General features: G+C 48.2%; 1 protein-coding gene across 1 annotated transcript in view; it reads right to left on the bottom strand.

Moving 5' to 3' along the window:
- The window catches only part of BCAP31 (B cell receptor associated protein 31), a 37,954-nt gene extending 24,717 nt beyond the window's left edge, over positions 1-13,237 (bottom strand). Inside the window, exons 1-4 of the mRNA XM_028711892.2 lie at positions 13,081-13,237; positions 9,509-9,669; positions 7,460-7,560; positions 2,612-2,759 (exon numbers count right to left, since the gene is read on the bottom strand). Of these exons, the coding sequence (XP_028567725.2) occupies positions 2,612-2,759; positions 7,460-7,560; positions 9,509-9,600 (341 nt within the window). The 5' untranslated portion in view covers positions 9,601-9,669; positions 13,081-13,237. The remainder of the gene's footprint in view (positions 1-2,611; positions 2,760-7,459; positions 7,561-9,508; positions 9,670-13,080) is intronic.
- Positions 13,238-20,119: the final 6,882 nt, after the last annotated feature.

Here is a 20,119-nt window from a genome sequence, read left to right as displayed (position 1 = left end):
GAACAGGTTTTTTACAGCATAAGCTTTTGATGGGATGGAAGCCACCCAGACAGACAAGAGAGAGAAAAGAAACAGAGAAATAGCACCCAATGAGGCTCTAAAACAGCCTAGGACCCTCGTACCTACGGGACCGCCTCTCCCAGTATGCACCACGGAGAGCCTCAAGGTCCATAAAGAGCAACACCCTAGTGGTCCCGGGCCCTAAGGAAGTTAGATTGGCTTCAACCAGAGCCAGGGCCTTTTCAACACTGGCTCCGGCCTGGAGGAACGCTCTGCCTCATGAGACCAGGGCCCTGCAGGATCTGATTTCTTTCCGCAGGGCCTGTAAGACAGAGTTGTTCCGCCTGGCCTTTGGCTGGAGCCAATTTGATTCCCTCCCTCCCTCTCTTTCTTTTCCTTCTCCTGCAATGAGGCTACATTTTAATATTCCATTATTTTAATGTTGTATTTTATTTTTGTTTTCAAGTTGTAATCATTCTTCTTGTTTTTATTATTGCTTGTAAGCCGCTCTGAGCCCGGCCTTGACTGGGGAGGGCGGGGTATAAATAAAAATTGTTGTTGTTGTTGTTGTTGTTGTTGTTAACCAGGAACAGGAAACCAGTGTGGCCGTCTAGATCAGGCATCCCCAAACTCGGCCCTCCAGCTGTTTTGGGACTACAACTCCCATCATCCCTAGCTAACAGGACCAGTGGTCAGGGACGATGGGAGTTGTAGTCCCAAAACAGCTGGAGGGCCGAGTTTGGGGATGCCAGCTCTAGATGCTGTTCTCCAGCCCTGACCTAAGCAGAGCAACACAAATGGGAGCAGGGAGAAGAGGCAAGCCCCTCTGCAGCTCACATCACGCTCGTTGTCAAAGGTTCCAGAAGGGAGAGCAGGGAAATGTGATGAAAACCGTGCCTCCTTTTGTACAGCAGTGGTTTTCAAACCTATCTTCAGGGAGTAATTTTTAGTATTGCTTTGCCTGCCAATCTGCATATCTCACAGTTGTTGAGACAGCCTGGGCATGCACCGTGCGAAAAACACTGCAGAAGGTTAACTGCATTGCTTATGCAAGGGTGGGGAGACTTTTTGGTCCACCATGGGGGCCAACCTTGACAGGTGAGTGGTGCAATCCATCCCAGAGGCAAAACTAGGCTTTATTTCACTTGGGTCAAAGACCCAGTTGGGTACCCAATCCCCCAATGCACATTTGCATATACACACACACACACACAGCCTGGGAGCCTCAATGGCACCCCTCTGGAGGCTTCACCTGAGCAAAAACCCTGGCTAGCCCCCACCTCCTATAGCTACGGCTCTAAGGCAGACAACACCAGATGATTGGCAAGTGGGTGGTCCCACCCACCCCTCTAAATTCATTGTGCAGGGTTCCCAAACTTGGCGCCACAGCACAGGAGGCATTGCCAGCTCTGTGCTTTCCATGTTCTGTAGGTTGAAAGGAGAAGCACAGGCAGCTTCAAAGAGCAGTTGTAAAAAGGGAGAAGCAGCTGAATAGAAACCACATGCCCACCTCAAGCAAGGTGCCTTCTCATTGCCCATCATTTGATGCCATGACTGGGAGCATACCTTGCTCCAGCAAAAAAAACAGTCAGGAATCCACTTTAAGTTCCTGGTTGTTACTTTGAAACCCCACCTTTACCTGTCCCACACCTGCTATCATGTATGTGGGGCGCTGGGCCTGGATTCACAAAAAAGCCTTGTAGGCCAAGTGGGCAGGCCTAGCTAGCCATGTTTGGCCCGTGGGCCAGAGGCTCCCCACCTCTAGCTTTGCCATCCTCTCGGGTGGCGCTGTAGGTTAAACCACAGAGCCTAGGACTTGCCGATCAGAAGGTCGGTGGTTTGAATCCCCACAACGGGGTGAGCTCCCATTGCTCGGTCCCTGCTCCTGCCAACCTAGCAGTTCGAAAGCACGTCAAAGTGCAAGTAGATAAATAGGGACCGCTCTGGCGGGAAGGTAAATGGCGTTTCCGTGCGCTGCTCTGGTTCGCCAGAAGCGGCTTAGTCATGCTGGCCACATGACCCGGAAGCTGTACACTGGCTCCCTCGGCCAATAAAGTGAGATGAGCACCGTAACCCCAGAGTCGGCCACGACTGGACCTAATGGTCAGGGGTCCCTTTACATTTACCTTTAATCCAGCTCTGCAGCCAACACCTACGGTGCAAGACAACCAGGCAAAGCGCCATTAAGAGAAGATGTCAAAGCCTGCCTAGAAGCTTTTCTCTGCAAAGGAGAATATATGGAGGCCATCCTTGCGAGGGGGAGAGGGATGCTCCCTAGAGAACTCTTTGCTTCTATATGCAAGAACTATGTCAGGGGCCACAAAGTAAATGATTTGGTTCTTACTGGCAAGAAGTGGGTGCTAAGGGTGACGCAATCTGGCTGCAGCTGATGCTCCCCTCAATGCCTTTATTTCCAGTGCCTCCTGAATTCAAACCTACCAACCAAGCCTTACCAAGATTCCCAAGCATCTGGCCCAGGGATTGGGAAATGGTAGCCAGTTTCCATCAGGCTCCAGGCAGCATGGCTAATAGTCAGGGGTGATGAGTTTGGCCGGCCACGCAGCTTGCCCACCACCTGATCTGGCCTCAGCAGTGCCCCTGAGGTACTCACAAGGACATCAGCAGCGAGAAGCCAGCAATGTAGAGGTTCCGCTGGGCTCGGAAGAGCTTCATGTGATAATGCTCCACAGCCCCAGGGTTGGTCTGCAGGTTCACTTTCTCGGTCACATCGTCATATTTCCGGATCTCACGAATGGCATCTGAAAGTCACAAATTTATATACGAGTCAGAGCTCCGCAGACTGACAATTTATTTGCAAGCCTTGCTTGAACTTAAGCTCCGGTTGGTTTCTTGAGATTTCGTCCCAAGCTCAGCCCATTGCTATGAATCCATGAATCCGGCTGCAGTCTTTGACAAGAATCCACCAAAAGCCATCATGCCACAACAGCATGTGTTCCGGACAGAAGTATAAAATGGAGGTAGGTTTTGGTCATGCCAACTTGAGAATGCTTGTCCCATTGACCAACGGTAATGTCCCCAAAGCAGGTCTTAGACTGATGGGAACATAAACAAGCTTTTCAGCTGCCCCCACACAATGCAACACTTTGCTACCCTCCTACCATGAGGAACCTCTGGGTAATTCCCACTGGTCCAGAATATAGTAGCACAATTTCTGTCTAGATCTGACCTCCAGGAGCATATCTCACCTCCCAGAACAGGGCTGGGGACCTGCGGCTCTCAAGCTATTTATGGACTCCAGCTCCCATCAGCCCCAGCCAACACGACCAATGATTGGAGGTGAGAGGAGCTGTAGTTCAACAACTACTTTGGGGGGGGGGCGTCACAAGCTCCCCAGCCCAGTCTCTGAGGAGAGCGCCATTAGCTGCCAGCTTGTTTTCAGGCCCAGTTTAGGGTGTTGGCTTTCAATCTTTAAAGCCCTCAGTGGCCTTGATCTAGGAAGCCACTTAATGAGCTTTTTCTCTTATACTTGCCACCCACCACATTAATTAAGATTGACACATGAGACATTACTTCACATCATCATGATCATCTGAGGCAAGATCAGCTGTCACCAGGAATAGGATATATTCAGCATGGCGCCCAAGTTAAATTCCCTCCTGAGAGAAATCTGTCAGTTCCACTCCATTGTCATATATTTCAGGGCTTTTTTTTTGTTTTGTTTTTTTGTTAAAAGAATAACGATAATGAGGTGCCGGTTTGAGTATCTATACCAAAGTGCTGTGGGTGCCAGCACAAAATGGCTGCCATGAGCATCAAAGAAACAGAGGTGCCAGTACTCCATACTGGTGATTACTGTTAGAAGGGGGCGGAAAGGCCCTGCTTCTCATGCTTGAGAATTAAGCTAATGTTAGCTGAAAGGTCTGTGTAGACGTAAGACAATGTCACCCCTCCTTCATTCCGTTCCATTCTGAAACAGTACGAATGCTATTTGGGTATTAACATTACAAGCCATTTTGACAGCCTAAGTCATGCCAATGCAGGATTGCAAAATAAAGTTCTGACTCCTCACTGACTCTGCTAAAGGGGAAACTATTTCCTCACATATTCAGCCTCGCCAAGTATTCTAAAAGCAGCGGACTTCCAATACCAGGCGACATGTTGGTCACATGATTGTGCTGCCCAGGCCTCTTTTTCTTTTAGCAACAGAAATTGCTGGGGTGCAATCCAGATGGGGATCACAGTGCATGGACCGGACGGAGTGTGGTGTGGTGGTGACCCTACTCCACAGCTTTTTTCTAACTAGAAATTTGCCACAAGCAGCTTCGGAGGCAATTTTGAGGGGGGAAATGTGTGGAGAAGGGGCAACTCCCTCACCCCACAAATCCTACCCAAAGTCAAACCCCCACAGCTGATATTTCCAGAAGGAAAATCAAGCTCAAGTCACATGGCAAACATATCATCCAGTCTGGGTCAAATGTGATAGTCATGTTTCAAGAATATATGGGGTTAGCAGGAAAAAGGTAACTAAAGTTTGAAGTGACTGAGAACTAAAGCACTGAATTTCTTCTCCTCCTAGGCCCAGTGTGGGGATCCTGAGGCCCAGGGGCCAAGTGCACACCCATCTACCCCCAAGACCTCTCTATCTGGCCCACACGACTCTCTCCAGGACACAGCCCACACTAGCACCTGCCCCACTTTCTTCTTGAGGGCTTTTGCCTGACTGGAACTGAGACTAGAGAGGTCTGCATAGGAACCTCTGGATTTTACGTGACTTAAATGGAGCCTGCTATATGAAAGCGAGTCATGTCTGGGGTTCTACCCATTTTTTTGCCTCTGGCCATGCCCATTTTGTGGCCCCCAGGAGGAAAAAGTGCCCTATCCCTGCCCTAGACAATTATTACAAGAAAGCCTCTTCAAAAGAAAAAAGAAACCCTGTGCAACAACTTCTTCTGCTAGCACAATGGGGCTTGCCCCTCCAGTTGGCTCTGGGGGTCAGGAGAACCACTGGGACAGCAGGCAGGTGGAGGAGAAGGCAGCTCATTTCATCAGGAAAGCAGAAATGAGTGAGCCGACAGAGCGATCCGCTTGCCTCTATGTTGAATTCATTCCCTAAAACAGGACGGCTGACTGATGACCCATGGGCTGGACTTGCCTTCTTGTGGTGCCACGTGAACATGGCTCATTTTGGTTCTATAATAATGCCTGCATTTGTGTGGACACAAGTCCACCAGCTCCATCCCTAGGGAGCCCCGGCAGCCAGACGGCACAAACTGATGGGATGGTGCTCTACTCACTCGTAAGACAAATGCTTCAGTGGAGATTCCAGCATTGCAGTGGGTTGGGCTAGATGACCCTCAGGGTTTCCTTCCACCTCTACAATGCTGAGTTCATGAAAGGGGTTTGTACAGAAAAGTGCACTTCTCACCCTCACTGACCCACTGAAAACTCCAGGGGGCAGCAGAAGCCAACTTCTTGCATACCTTGCAAGCTCCATCTCTGCATGAACTGCAGCTTGCATGTGCCATTTTAACACTCTCTTGCCAAAGGAAGCAGAAGCAGAGAAACCTGCTGAAGAACAGCCAGAAATGTTCCACAGGGAAGAACCTACCTGTCACTGGGCATGTGCTGCTGGCTAGAACGCTGGATTCTGGGCCATCACTGCAGGTGACTTTAGAGGCAGTGACAAAGAACATGGTGCCCTCCAGGTGCTGGCATACTGCAACTCCTAACAGCCTCAGCCAGCATGACCAATGGTCAGAGATGATGGGAGTTGTAGTTCAGGGGCAGCTGAAGGGCACCATGTTGACCATCCTTGCTTTAGGGGAAATTGAGCATCTCTAAGACAACAGCCCAGCCACAGCATCTATCTTAATGGAGGGGGAGGTAAGAATGGGCCCAACTTCTGATCCAATTTATTTCTAAGCCGTTTCTCCATCTCAAAGGCCTTCAAAGTGCCGGCAACCTTATCTTTTAAAAATATAGAATTCTGCACCATAAAACTGGATCAGGAGCGACACGCACACAATCCAGGGGAGAGCTTGTCCACAAAGGCACTACATAAAGGCTGTGCCAAGTGCATAGCTGTCAACCTTCCCTTTTTTTGCTGGAAATTCCCTTATTCCAGCGCCGTTTCCTGCTGCTTCCCGCTGCTATCCCAGATTGTTAGATATCCTGTAGACTGTCCCTGGGACAGGTGAGGCTGCTGATCCCTTATTTTCATATCCAAAAGTTGACAGCTATGGTCAAGTGTCAAAATGTGAGCAGGGAGAGGGGGCCAAGTGAGCCCTTCAGGGAATGGAGTTCCATCATCTGGGAGAAACAACCCAAAATGCTCTGCCCTGTGTAGAGGTAGATGGGCAGGGTATAAATAAAAAATTATTATTATAAATTATTATAACAGTGGCAGAGCAGGGAATCTACTGAGGACCTCAGAAGGCAGAGAAGTATCACATGAAGGAGGCTGATCCTGAAATGCCCTGATGCAAGGGGCTTAAAACAAATTGGTTTGCTTTATGTGGAACTGGTGTAGTGAAGGTAGGGGTCAAAAGAGCAGCCTCATTTCACAAGGCTTCCAGGGTCTCTCTCCCCCCCCCCACCTGAATAGAATACATTGCCATAACCCACACAAGAGATATTTGGCATCCTAGCCCAGCTGCTGATGCAAAGCAGAGTTGTCTACTCAGCTGTCCTGAGCAGTTACTGTATTTTTTGCTCTGTAAGACTCACTTTTTCCCTCCTAAAAAGTAAGGGGAAATGTGTGTGCGTCTTATGGAGTGAATGCAGGCTGCACAGCTATCCCAGAAGCCAGAACAGCAAGAGGGATCGCAGCTTTCACTGCGCAGCGATCCCGCTTGCTCTTCTGGCTTCTGAGATTCAGAATATTTTTTTCCTTGTTTTCCTCCTCCAAAAACTAGGTGCGTCTTGTGGTCTGGCGCGTCTTATAGAGTGAAAAATACGGTAAGTTGAAAGAAGGTACTTATAAAGCAGAGGTCGGTCATCTCCACCACTTTCACACCTGCAACCCCCAATATTTTGACACCGGCTTTCCTCCTCTGATTTATCTTCAATTCTTACTCTTCTAGGATTTTCCAGAGCACAGAACTGCTTCTGATTGCCTTTTGGATTTCACAGCCACCCTGTGAGGAAGACCCCAAGAAAATTTGAACCTCAATCCTTCACGGCCAAACCCAGCACAGCACTCTGGGCAAAGCCCTACCCCAGCTACATGGAGGGAGATGAAAGGGTGGTTCTCCTGAATCACTAGCCAAGATAAAGTTGAGCGGGTGTGGAGAAAGGCCCTGAACCACAGCCACGTTCCTGTCCCCTTTCTGTCAGAGTGCTGGGCTATGAGCAGCTCAGAGAGCACAGGAGGAAGAAGTGGCCCAAGGCCCTGGGGACCTGGCCAGCACCTGGCAGGCACAGGCAGAGAAGCAAACGCTCCCATGAGCGGGTGAGGCGAGAACCCCCGCCCCAAGCACACTGGCTTCCTTCCACTCACCAAGAAACAACAGGACCAGGATGACTATGAGCACAACAAAGAAGGTATTCCCATAGGCCAACACTATCTTCACCAAGCGGGACTTGAAGATTTTCTGCCATCTGTGGAAGAAGGTTGGAGGTTAGGATAAATGCTTTGCAGGAAACAAACAGAAACACACTTGACCGCAACACAGGCAGCAGCTTGTTCTGCTATGGGTGGGGAAGCAAAATGGAGACAGGACCCAGTATTTAGGAGGCTGCGGACAAGCGACAACCAAGACTGGGATGGTAAACCTCCAGATGCAATTGGCCTATAACATTCCCATCACCCCAGAGTATTAGTCATGCTGGCTGGGCTGATGGGAGTCTCAGAAACATCTGGAAGGCTCTAGGTTCCCCCTTCCCCGCCTCCAGGGATTTCCCGCCTCCCCGGTTACCTCTGCCTAACCTGACGGCATGGAGCCACTTTCAGGCAGAAGGCATTCTGGGGCTACATCAATGCCTTGGAGGGAGCGTAACTCTCCTGGGAGAAATCAGGAGACAACTCGGTAATTGCCAAGCAACTAATGAAGAAGCCGCTTTCCTCCCCATCGCCAGAGAGCCTTCCGTCTGGGTCAAACAGCAGCGGAAGAGATGCCAGAAGGAGATGGGAGGAAGGAATTGGGGGAAGGGGATGTGTATGTTGGGAAGAGAACTCAGCTTCCTGAGAGTCTTGCATATATATATATATTTTAAAGAAAACTAAGGTTCTGGGCCTCATAGCTGGGAAGGTATGTTTGTAAGGGGAGCAGTGCCTGTGAAAGTCTCAAAAGCCAGAGGAGCAGCCAAGGAAGGCTTCCAGGAGCTAGAGACAGAGCTGAAGTGCCCCAGGCAGCTCTTTGCTTCTCCCAAAAAGTTAGATTAGCATAACTATGCAGGGTTTAAGTAGGTCATTTTAAGGATTGTGACACATGGCACCAAACACAAAAGTATTTTTTAAGCAATTGCCTCTCATTTTCCAATCATGTCACACAAAAGATTCCATCAACAATCGGATTTCATTAACTGAATTATGCAAACTAAGTTTACGAGTGTTAGAAATTCAGATATAGATCGCCAAATGGCACCTTAAGCCAAGGCTGCGGTCACCCCAATGGCACCATTCCCCACCCACCCCATGGGACGATGACGATGATTATTATTATTATTACTATTTCCATTTCTATACTGCTTTATATTTTAAAGAACAAATCTCTGTGTTTTACAACACATTAAAACATCAAATAAAACAATTCAGAATAAATCTAATTCAGGCTTCAAGGAAAGTATTTCAGATTCTTCTCAAAGTGGCATTTTGTTTTCCTCAGTCGCCAGCCTGGCATCCAGAGATCTCCATGTGGTCACAATTGAACCCGCACCAGTCGCAACTGGCTAATTCCAAACACCATTTACAAGTTTATGTAGCAAAACATGGCTTTTCTTGCTGCAGAATCTGCAAAATGTGGACTTAGCAGGCTACAGAATTTTATTTCTTAGTGCATCAGAATACAAACAGCCCTGACGGTGAGCTTCACTATCAACCTTTGTAATAGCAATAAAAAATTACTTTGCCGCCCTTCTATAAAGTTCCAGAGTTGCAGCACTTTTTAATAGGTATTTTAATCAGCTTAAAATAAATTAGTATCGTAGAATAGGGTGGTTCCTAAGAACACTGTCCAAGAACTATGTCCTACATAAGGGCTGTTGCACCATTTCCTAACCACAACCCCCCTCTGAGCTACTTAACAGACGTTTGACAATAAGGAACTTGGCTAAATAAATGGGAGTGACTTTTCATCCACCTCCTTGTCTCCTCTCACAGATTCCAGTGACAACCAGATATTAAAAATAATTTCCCATCGGTCTGCAAGAGCTAATCACTCTCACCCAGCTCAACCCACTGTTTCGTTGACAGGCATCCGCCTCCTGCAACATCCTAGAAACCAAGGCCGAGAGAGGGTGTGATTGCGTCCTTAATTGTGTTACACAACAGCTGTGGCCTGGAAAGGCTCCTAGGTTCACCCGCAATCCCATCCCCACCTCAGCTCACCTTGTTGCTGAGATAAAGGGTATGCACAGGAGGAAAACGAGGAGGACTTCTGCATAGAGGAAGGTGGCCACAGCCGCCCACTGGAGACTCATCGTGAGAAGCTTGGAAGGGACTCTGCGTCGGAGAGACTGAAGACTTCACGGCTAGGATGCAATTCTTAGCTGGAAGAGAGAGACAAGACACTTGAATATGAAATTTGCTGGGCGAAATCCCCTATGTTGTACCCTCGCAGCAACAACCGCTCAACTCCAAAGCTAAGGTTTAACCTGTATGGCACACTGAAGGAGGGAGAAGCCACAGCTATCGGTTCCCCCTTATCTAACTATTTAGGCAGCGCTGGGTAACCTACGGTCCTCCAGATGGCAATGGACTCCAAATCCCATCACCTCCAACTAGCATGGTCAATGGTCAGGGATGACCACTGGGAGTTGTACAACAACATCTAGAGGACCACAGGTTCTTCCCTTCTGCTTTCAAGACTGCCTAAGCTTATATACCATGCGAGTTCACTGCCATCTCAGAGGACAGCCTTTGAGTAAGCTCAGGCAGGGTCTGCCTGCAGGATCAGAGGCAGTGTATCTTGCTGGGGTTCCACAAGTGGGGCAAGTGCCGTTGCCTTTGCTATGGGCTTCCCAGAGGAATCCTGTTTGGCCATTATGAGAACAGGATGCTAGACTAGATGGCCCAATCCAGCAGGGCTCCGATGCACTTAAAGTCTGTAATGTTTGTGAAACCCATATCAACACCCCCCCCCCAAAAAAAAAAATGTATTTGGCACAATGGTCAGAACATGTTGTTAAGCTGCTCAAGAACTGGAACAAGTTTGTTGTTTTTCCTTACATAATTAGGTTCATCCTCACATTTTAGCATTTATTCTTTTGTACCTTGTGAGCTGCCCAAAATACATGTTATATAGTTTGTTTTATGATAATTTTGATTGTTCCTATCTTTATACATTTTATTATTATCATCATCATCATCATTATTTTAATTTAGTACCCACCTTTCACCCTAAGGTTGCAAGGTGAGTCACAACAATTAAAAAACTTACAACTGAACAACACAATCACAAAAAATAGGGAGGGTCCTGGTCTGTAATTTTATGTACACCACTTAAAAATGTTAATGGTTTAAATAAATACATATATTCTTTATATTAAATAAATATATTTTTAACACAGCTTGCTCCATGGGAGATTTCTCTGTTTGCAATCCAGCCAGAGATGGGTACATTAATGAAGCTCCCAGACAGAGCCATTAATGAAAAGTGCCCTATGATAATCTTCTGCTGTCTCTTTAGATCAAGGCCTCTTTCTCCTCCCTGCCTCCATTTTGATTTTACCTTCAGATTAGGGTTGGGGGAATCTGTGACCCTTCAGATGTTACTGGACTGCAGCTCCTTCCCATCAGCCCCAGCCAATGACCAGGCTTGTAGCTCAACAACAACTTTGAGGGCCACAGGTTCCCCATGCCTGCTTTAGGCACAGTCTAATGCTCCCGTCGCTCGGTCCCTGCTCCTGCCAACCTAGCAGTTCGAAAGCACGTCAAAGTGCAAGTAGATAAATAGGTACCACTCCAGCGGGAAGGTAAACGGTGTTTCCGTGCACTGCTCTGGTTCGCCAGAAGCGGCTTAGTCATGCTGGCCACATGACCCGGAAGCTGTACGCCGGCTCCCTTAGCCAGTAAAGCGAGATGAGCGCCGCAACCCCAGAGTCGGTCACGACTAGACCTAACGGTCAGGGGTCCCTTTAAAGGTAAAGGTAAAGGTACCCCTGCCCGTACGGGCCAGTCTTGCCAGACTCTGGGGTTGTGCGCCCATCTCACTTAAGAGGCCGGGGGCCAGCGCTGTCCGGAGACACTTCCGGGTCACGTGGCCAGCGTGACAAAGCTGCATCTGGTGAGCCAGAGCCGCACACGGAAACACCGTTTACCTTCCTGCCAGTAAGCGGTCCCTATTTATCTACTTGCACCCGGGGGTGCTTTCGAACTGCTAGGTTGGCAGGCGCTGGGACCGAGCAGCGGGAGCGCACCCCGCCGCGGGGATTCAAACCGCCGACCTTTCGATCGGCAAGCCCTAGGCGCTGAGGCTTTTACCCACAGCGCCACCCGCGTCCCTTCAGGGGTCCCTTTACCTCTACCTTAATGCAAATAAGCAGGGGCCTTGGGGCAGGGTCTGACAACCCAAGGAAAACTCTTTTAGGGAAAGAAACAAAAGTAGCGCTTTCTGTTCAGTACCATCTTTCCTGCGCAAACATTTAGGGAGTGATGCTGCCATGGACACCAGGATAGTGCCCCACCTAACAGGCAGTTCATTCAGTAACAACTTGTAGGCCTCCAGCTCCACAGCAAGCATCAGTGTTTAGAAGCAAGCAATATTTCACCCTTTGCTACCTTTACAACCTTTGCACAAACCCCATGGAAGAGTTGCATTTGAGACTAGAAAGCTCTTCTCCAATATTTCAGCATATTACTTGAAAAAGTGCAGGCATGGAGGCAATCCTGGAACAGGCCCATAACCGCCAGGACAGCAGAGGGGTTGCCACAGCCTGTTCACTTCCTTTTATCTGAGCATTCGGTGCAGAAATAGCCCACCAGCAAACGGGGGTTTCCTTTACCGTTCCCTGCCTCACTTCCACGCCCAGAGAAAGCACCAGAAAAAGTTCTATCCGCCTCCCAGAGTGTTACACCATCAGCCACATTCAGAGAACACGTGGGCAGGGCAAGGAAAATCATTCCCTTTGCAGTATGTACTGGGAACACAGCTTTCAAGGCAAGGTGCAAAGCAAATTTTTGGTTTGCTAGGGAAACCCAAGGCCTTAAAAAGGCGGGGGGGGGAGTTCTGTCTAACTCTAAAGCTTGCTTCTAGGTTGTTAAACTTCAGAAATGGCCGAGCAATAAGTCAGAGCCGTAGCTACGCGGGGAGCGGGGGCTAGCCGGGTTTTTTGCCCCGGGTGACGCCTCCGGGGGGGGGGCACCAGCCTGTGTGCGTTCGCAAATGCACGGGTTTTCTTTTGCCAGTCTGGGTCTTTAACCCGGGTGAAATAAAGCCCAGTTTCGCCCCTGCAATAAGGCAATGCGTTTTCTCCCACGCTTTATAGCCAGCAGAGCCAGCCGCAGGATCCAACAGGGCTCCTGCGAACCACCGAGGAGGCAGGATTGTTGCAGAACCGGTCTGTGCGCGCCTCTTCCCACACAAACGCCCAGCAGGAGCAGCAGCAAACGGAGAAACCTGCGCGCTGACGGGTTTCGTCCGCTGCCTCCGAGGCGTCTCACCCGCAGACACGCAGCCCCAGAGGAACGTGGGGAAGAGTTGATTGCGCGCGACTAAAGGCTGGCCGCGCCTGGGAATGGGGATTCAGGGAGCTGGAGCCGGGGCGGCGCACGCCTCTTGCTTCCCGCCCCCGCGACATTTCAGAGGGGCAAGAGGGGCGAAGGCACACCGAGAAGAGCCTGCCTGGGGAAGCAGCGAGAACCCGCGCCGGAGCCCCTCTCTCCCGGGGAGGCCTCTGCGCGCCCCCGCCCCGCTCCCTCGCGCTGCCCCCGGGGCCAAGGCCGGGCGGCGCCCCATTTACCAGGCCCTCCAGCAGAGCCCAGCTGCGGCCGAAGTCGGAACTAGAAGGCTGGCAGGCCCCGCCTCTCCCGGCGCTGGGCGCGGCATCCCAGGCTCTCGTCGGCCGGGAGGAAGAGGGCGGCCCAGCCGGGCGGAAGACGCCTCGCCATCGCCGCCGCTGCCCGCCTTTGCTGCCGCGTCTTTATTCTTAGCTTCTTATTTGGTTTGGTTTCTTCTTATGCAAAGGGAGCGCGAGCCCCGGCAAAGGAAGCAAGCGGGCGCCGTAAAAGAGCAGAAAAGTTGTTTTCTTGGGACTCTCTCGAAAGGGCTGGAGTTGCGCACATGCGCGCCTCCAAGGGACCTCCATTTTAGGTTGGGTGCTTGCAATGTGGGGCCGCCCCATTGAGCCGATGAGTCGGCTTTGCGGCTATAAAAAAAATGAAGATGCGTGTATATATAGCGGGCACACGCTCCGCAGAAAAATGGGAAGGGGGGATTCTTGCAACAGAAAAATACAGATCGGCCTTGCTTTCCTCGACTGGTTCCTGCCTCCACTCATTCTTCTCTGACCGATAACGAGCAGCGGATCCTGGGTCCCTTGGTGGGAAATTGGGACTTTAAAAGTCAACCCCAAATTTTATTATAATATTACTTAACTTGCTACTTTTGCATGACAAGCTGCGCCCAAAAAGCAGCCCACAGCAAACGTTGCAAAGCCTTGGAAAGGCAAACGTGCAAGATGCAGAGTATGCCAGTAAATTTTTTTAAAAGCAATTTAGCAGACGCAGAATAAATTGAGTATTACCCCACACACACACACACATACATACAAACAACCAACCAACCCACCCAACACCAATCTAGGCTTAAGTACATAAATACAAAGCAAAAAGGAAAGTTAACTCACAATACAGTTTGTGGTACTGGTCTTGCTACACCCAAAGGCGCCTGGCTCAGTGGGGTTTGTTTCTGCACAGCTTGCATAGGAGTGAACTGCAAGACCACAGGGTGATGGCGTTCTCTGGACAGTGAGCTTGCAGTGGGCACTGTAGTTGACCCCTCACAGTTACAAGCCACAGCAGCCCCAAGGTACCGATGCCCTCAAGTATTTTCAGGGGCAAGAATGTGCTTCAAAATAGGCTTTAAAGGAATAGCATGTATAAGGGGAAAGCTGGCTATAGGATAGCCAGACCTGCCTTATACCTGGACAGATTGTCAGCCTATCTTCCCCAGTATATTCTATTATTAACAGCTAGCATCCCTCACAAAGGGGTCTTCTCCATCATACGCAACTTGAGATCCTTTAAACTAACAAATAAAGAAGACTTAACTGAATCTGGGACTTTGCACATGCAAAGCAAGTGCGCTTTCACTGGGCAGTGGAGTGTACACTTTTCACCTGGCCTTTGTCATGTGACAAAGACACATGAGAGCAGAAGCAGCCAAGCAGGCTGGGAAGTGCTGGGACTGCCCAGTCATTTTGGGCCTACTAAAGTTATCCAGGCCTAACTGCTAACTGTGGAGTCACTCTGACACTGACTTAGTAGCCACTTTCTCTTTTGTGCTCTCTAAGTAAGATGTCAGTGAGAGTCTGTCTGTTTCAGTTGTGAACAGAGTCAGTATGTAATCTCAGTCAAACTGTTTGGAACCATGTTGTTTATGAAGAAGTTTATTTTAACTCAGTAAAGCTTTTATTCTTTAAAACTCTGCATTATTAATTTAACGCTGCGCGTCAGCCTTGCTGGCTACGCAAACACTGCAGTCTCCAGCCACCCCTTCCAAGGGAAATGCCACCCCTCGTTCCCTGCCAACCCCACTGCCTATTGTGGGGAGAGTGGCCTGTTGAGCATGGCAGCTTGAACGTAGCATAAGTGCCTTCACCAGTATTCAAGACGCAGTGGAGACTGTTGTACCTTTAAGAAATATGATTTATTCACATATTTACACCTTCAGATTGCATGGAAGGAGTCCAGATCTTAACAGCATGGTCATGTCAAGCAAAGCTTGTTCCCCACAGCAGTGCAGCCATGGAGTCTTAAGGCAGGGGTCGGCAAGGTTTCACCTGCCTGGGTCAGTCGAGTCCCGCGGAGATCTCTCCGTGGGCCTGATTGCGCACATGCGATTTTACCAGCATCTGAACATGCACATATGCGATTTCTGGCGTCTGGGCATACACAGACACGATTTTCCGCACCACACCGCACTGCTTAGTGCAGCGCACTGGGACTCACCAAGCGGGCGGCTTGGTTCAGGGGTGGCTCGTGGGCCGGTTAAACTGCCCCCGTGGACCACAGGTTGCCGACCCCTGGTCTAAGGCATCTCTCTCAGCCAGCCTGCCCAAGATGGATCTCTCTCTCTCTCTCTCTCCTCTCCTCTCCTCTCCAGCACGCTTGCAAAAGACATTCTTTACCTTTCAACTCACACCCAGTTACTCTAGCAACTTTCTATCCAGGCCCAAGATTCCTCTTAAATGAGCCATCAACGCCTTTTTGTCATGTTAATGCCTCTATCCCAGGTGAGGTTCTGGCTTGGAAAGAAAGCTTGACCTGTATTTTTCCTCTGGCCTGCAATCTTCCCTTCAATTCTCCAAATAAAATCCTACCATTTATTAATTTATAGGGTTTAGGGTGGTCCCCCCGCAAACTCACAACAGTATTTTTCAGAAACAATTGAAGACTTTTTTTTATTTCAACAACTTGGGTGCTAATTTTGTATTGTTTTAAACCTATATTTAGCTATTTAAAAATATATGTTATTTTGACATGCATTTGGAAGGCAAAAATTTAATATGAGTGAATAAACAATACAGCTTCATAGGGTCACAGCCTCAGCTCCCTCCACAAACCTGGGGCTAATAAAATTGGACTACAGTATATTGTGGAGAAAACCGCTTCCTTCGCCTCCCTCCCCACATCTGCAGTATGGGGATAATTGTGTCTACATCTGCAGCACATTTTTTTAAAAAGTAAAGATAAATTCACAGCAAAAAAAAATTGTTATGCTATATATTGCTATATTTATTTTAATTATATTTCCTTTTATTTTTGTAATATTGAATATAGTCTGTGTTTTCCAAATTGCCGATTTTTGTCATTTTTTAATTTATTGCCATGTTCTGTATTTTGCATATTTGTATTTCCAATGGTCTTTATTTTGATGTTTTTAAATGTTTGCTGTAAAGTGCTTTGGGTACAGCTCATGGTGGAAAAGTGACATGTAGGTAAATTAATCAAATCAATCAGTCCCAAAAACTACAAACTCCCATTTCTTTTGCTTCCCTGTTTTTGACTGAGGAGTTTGTGGAGCTGCCAGATAACAGCTGTCCTAAATAGCTAGGCTTTTCTGCTTTCTCCTGACAGCTGTTTTCACTTCTGCCCCACTAAACTGGAGGGTGATTGAGAGGGGTGGAGGAATAGTGTCAAAAGTTAACTGAGAAAGACTAGTCTGCAAAATGGACAAGTCTGGTCTGAACCAGGGAGAAGGAAACAGTACTATAAAATGAGAACTGTCTGGGGCACAACCATGAGCAAGTAAGGTGCCAGCCTCAGGCGGCAGAATCCACAGACAGATCTTCACTCACCCCTTCTTCCCTGGCAGGAGGTGGTACCATTTTGTGGTTTGCCTCAGGTGCCAAAATATATTGAGTTGGCCCTGTTCATCATGCTTGGGGCAGCTCCCCACATCCCGTATTGGGCTCTTGACCCCCATAGGGCAATGTTCAAAGTGGAACTGGAAGCAAGGTCCACAAAGTGGAATTCTTAATCTCAAACTCATTTGTATCTCTGTGGTTCCTGCTGTTAACGGAAAAAATCTGAGGGCTCCCTTGGACAAAAACAAAGACACCAACCAGGATAACTTGGAGCAAAACAGCAGCCTGTAGGCTTGGCCTTTATTGAACTGATGCATCAGGGTGTTCCCCTCACTTGCAGGAGAGAGGAAAGACCCAGAAGAATAGTGTGCAAGGTCTTATAAAAACTTTTGAAATTCCCCTCCTCTAGGTCAAGCCCACCCCCAGAAACATCATGCATACATTACAGAAAGGAGGGGTTGAGGGAGGAGTTGGTGGTAACCTGAGTGTCTTGTCACCTGGCTGGTTCCTCCTTTCCCCCCTCCCCATGAGTCACTTCCAGGAGACAAAGGGGAGTTTGCAGTTTCCTGCCCCCTGAGGGAAGATCTGATCATTGTCCTTTGTTTCAGCCCGTGTTGAATCCACTCCCATATGCAAGTTCTTTGTGGTCTTGATTGTCTTCTGTCTGGGATCATCTGGGCAGGGCTCCTGCAGATGTGCTGAGATGTGCTGAGATGGTGGAGGGATTATGGCTGACCAGGAATAAGTCACCCCCCTTTGTTATTTCTTGTCATATGGAGTAAAATAAAAATGGAACAGTGCAAATCCGATGTATGGTTGATTTTCTATGAATTTATAACAGAAATGTGGCGTATGTAGTGTGTGAGTGTGAGTGTGTGTGAAGTTTGTGCAAACAGAATGATTGGGGTGGGGGAGTTCCTGCTACACTGCTTTCATCAGAACCTCAGTGCCGAATTTATTTATTTTGATTTTTAAATTACGTGATAAAAAGTGGAAAGGTGGCATGGCAACCAGGAACAGATGGAGGGGATGCAGTTCTAGTCAGGTTTCTGTTTCTGGTACTTGAAAAAGAACAGGGCTTTTATTGGTACTCATCTCATTAAACTGAATTGGCTGCTACTGTTTAATTACCAAAAGGAATTTTCACCTCTGACCCACTGGCAGCTGTCAATTTAATTTCATACTTCTAGTTTAGATGGTGTGTTACTCTACATTTTCTTATCTCTGTAGGAACAAAAAGAGCAACTGTCATGACACTACAGGAAACCTCGGTTGCCATGGCAATGCCAAAGGGTAGTGGCCTTAGTGATTTCCAGGCTAACGAGACTTCAGGTTCCCATTCGCAGGCAATAGGCTCTTCCGTGCAAAGATAGAGACGTGGAAATACAGTAGCCAACAGTCCAAACTCCACATCCCCGGGTTCTTTTTAATCTTCTGGCTCCTCCAGGCCAGCCAAACACTGCTGTGCTGGGCGGAAGGCATGTTTATGTCAAAGCACTGCAGTGAAAAGGAGATTCTAGTTCTGCCCTTTTTTTACTTTACTGTCTTTCCAAGAACCGGTTTCCAATTCTTGCCATGGGGAGGATTCCAATAGGAGCTGGAACTGGGTTCTGGCAGAGAAGCAGGGGCATGCACATGCTTGGTGCATTGCACTCAATTGAGCGTTGCCACAATACCTGCCCTTTTCTACCTCTGCCATATTAACAACCAGCCACTTTGCATATGTGCTCTTGAACACTTGCTGTGTGTGCAGCACCTTGGCTTAATCAGAACAAATACTAACCATAGTTACAGCAGAGTACCCAGTCATTGAGGACCTGGCTTCTGCAGCAGTGATGCCACTATACATGTAGTCAAACAGACTTTGCAAGCATCACGGCCAAAGGAGCAGACTGATCACCAAGGACATACCAGCTCTCCTCCAGTCACCATGGCTAGCTCAGTTTAGCAGCAAGCCTGAAAGGAATGTTTTATTGGATCCTAATGTGGCTGTTATTGTGAAACTTGTCATGGGGTCCTTGCTCATAGTAGCATTCTTGCTTCCTAGCCTTTGGTTATATAAGGATGCGATGTAAGCATGACATCAACAAATAATTGCTTTCTGAAATATATACATGCCATGAAGTCAAGGAAACCCTTTGAGTTATTGTGAAATCCCAGGCAGTTGTTTTGTAAAGAATGCAAACTGGAAGATCTTGAGGCTTAATCACAAACCTTGGGATGGGTTTCATCCATGGGCATCCTGCATGCAGCTGGTGGGAAAACTTCAGGACTTTGCTGACATTGGGGTTTTGAGGACTTCAGCTCCTTCCTCTAAAAGAACTATGACCTTTAGCTCCTTCAGATTAAAAAGACATTTGAGGGGTAAATTAAAGAACCCGCAGTGATAACAATCAGGACAGAGTCTAATGTTTATCTCTATGGTGCCAGCTCTGAACTTTGTACACCTACTCACACTAGCAGTTTTTTAAGCTTTTGGATTGTCTATTTGTTATAGAAACTCTAACATACTGAGCAGAGTATAGTTTAAAGATAAAGGTAAAGGACCTCTGACAGTTAAGTCCGGTCGCAAACAACTCTGGGGTTGCGGCGCTCATCTCGTTTTACTGGTCAAGGGAGCTGACGTTTGTCTGCAGACAGTTTTTCCGGGTCATGTGGCCAGCATAGCTAAGCTGCTTCTGGCAAAACCGGAGCAGCGCACAGAAACGCCAATTGCCTTCCCGTCAGAGTGGTACCTATTTATCTACTTGCACTTTGACGTGCTTCTGAACTGCTAGGTTGGCAGGAGGTGGGACCGAGCAACAGGAGCTCACCCTGTCACGGGGATTCGAACTGCCAGCCTTCCGATCAGCAAGCCCTAGGCTCAGTGGTTTAGACCACAGCGCCACCTCAGAGTATAGTTTAGGAACTCACAAAGACATAAAGTATTGGTGTGTTCAAACTTGAGTAGGGGTGGATTACTGAGCTAGCAAAATAATCTAATCCTCTCCTCATACATAAGCATACTCACCATGTCCATTATCTCTTGAGCTCACGAAACCATTGATGCTGCCAAAACATTTCCCCTCAATATGCACCCATAACTGTGCATCTTCTAGGGCATGAAAGGAAGTGAAATTCCATTTTGTTGGAAGCTGCTCCCTGCGCTTGAAATGGTACCCCAGTAACTGCCTAGAACAATCTGCCCAAACTGGTGCTTTCCATATATTTTAGACTACAACTCCAAAACACTGGAACTTGGTTGACCTATGACCACAGACGATGGGAGCTGGTGGTCTGGAGGGTTGCCACAGGTTGCCCATCCCTACTCTAGATGGTGTTGGACTACAAGTCTCATTATCTCTTACCATTGGCCATGCTGGCTGGGGCTGATGGAAATTAAAAGTCCAACAACATCTGGAACCCACAACAGAAAGACTTTTTGATATGATCTAACAACGCTACGCAATGCAATTTCCATTCTCCCACACAC

This window comes from Podarcis muralis, chromosome 17, assembly GCF_964188315.1.
Source record: "Podarcis muralis chromosome 17, rPodMur119.hap1.1, whole genome shotgun sequence".
Classification (NCBI taxonomy): Eukaryota; Metazoa; Chordata; class Lepidosauria; order Squamata; family Lacertidae; genus Podarcis; species Podarcis muralis.
The sequence above is the reverse complement of the archived record's forward strand: the minus strand, read 5'-3'. Positions and strand labels throughout refer to the sequence as shown.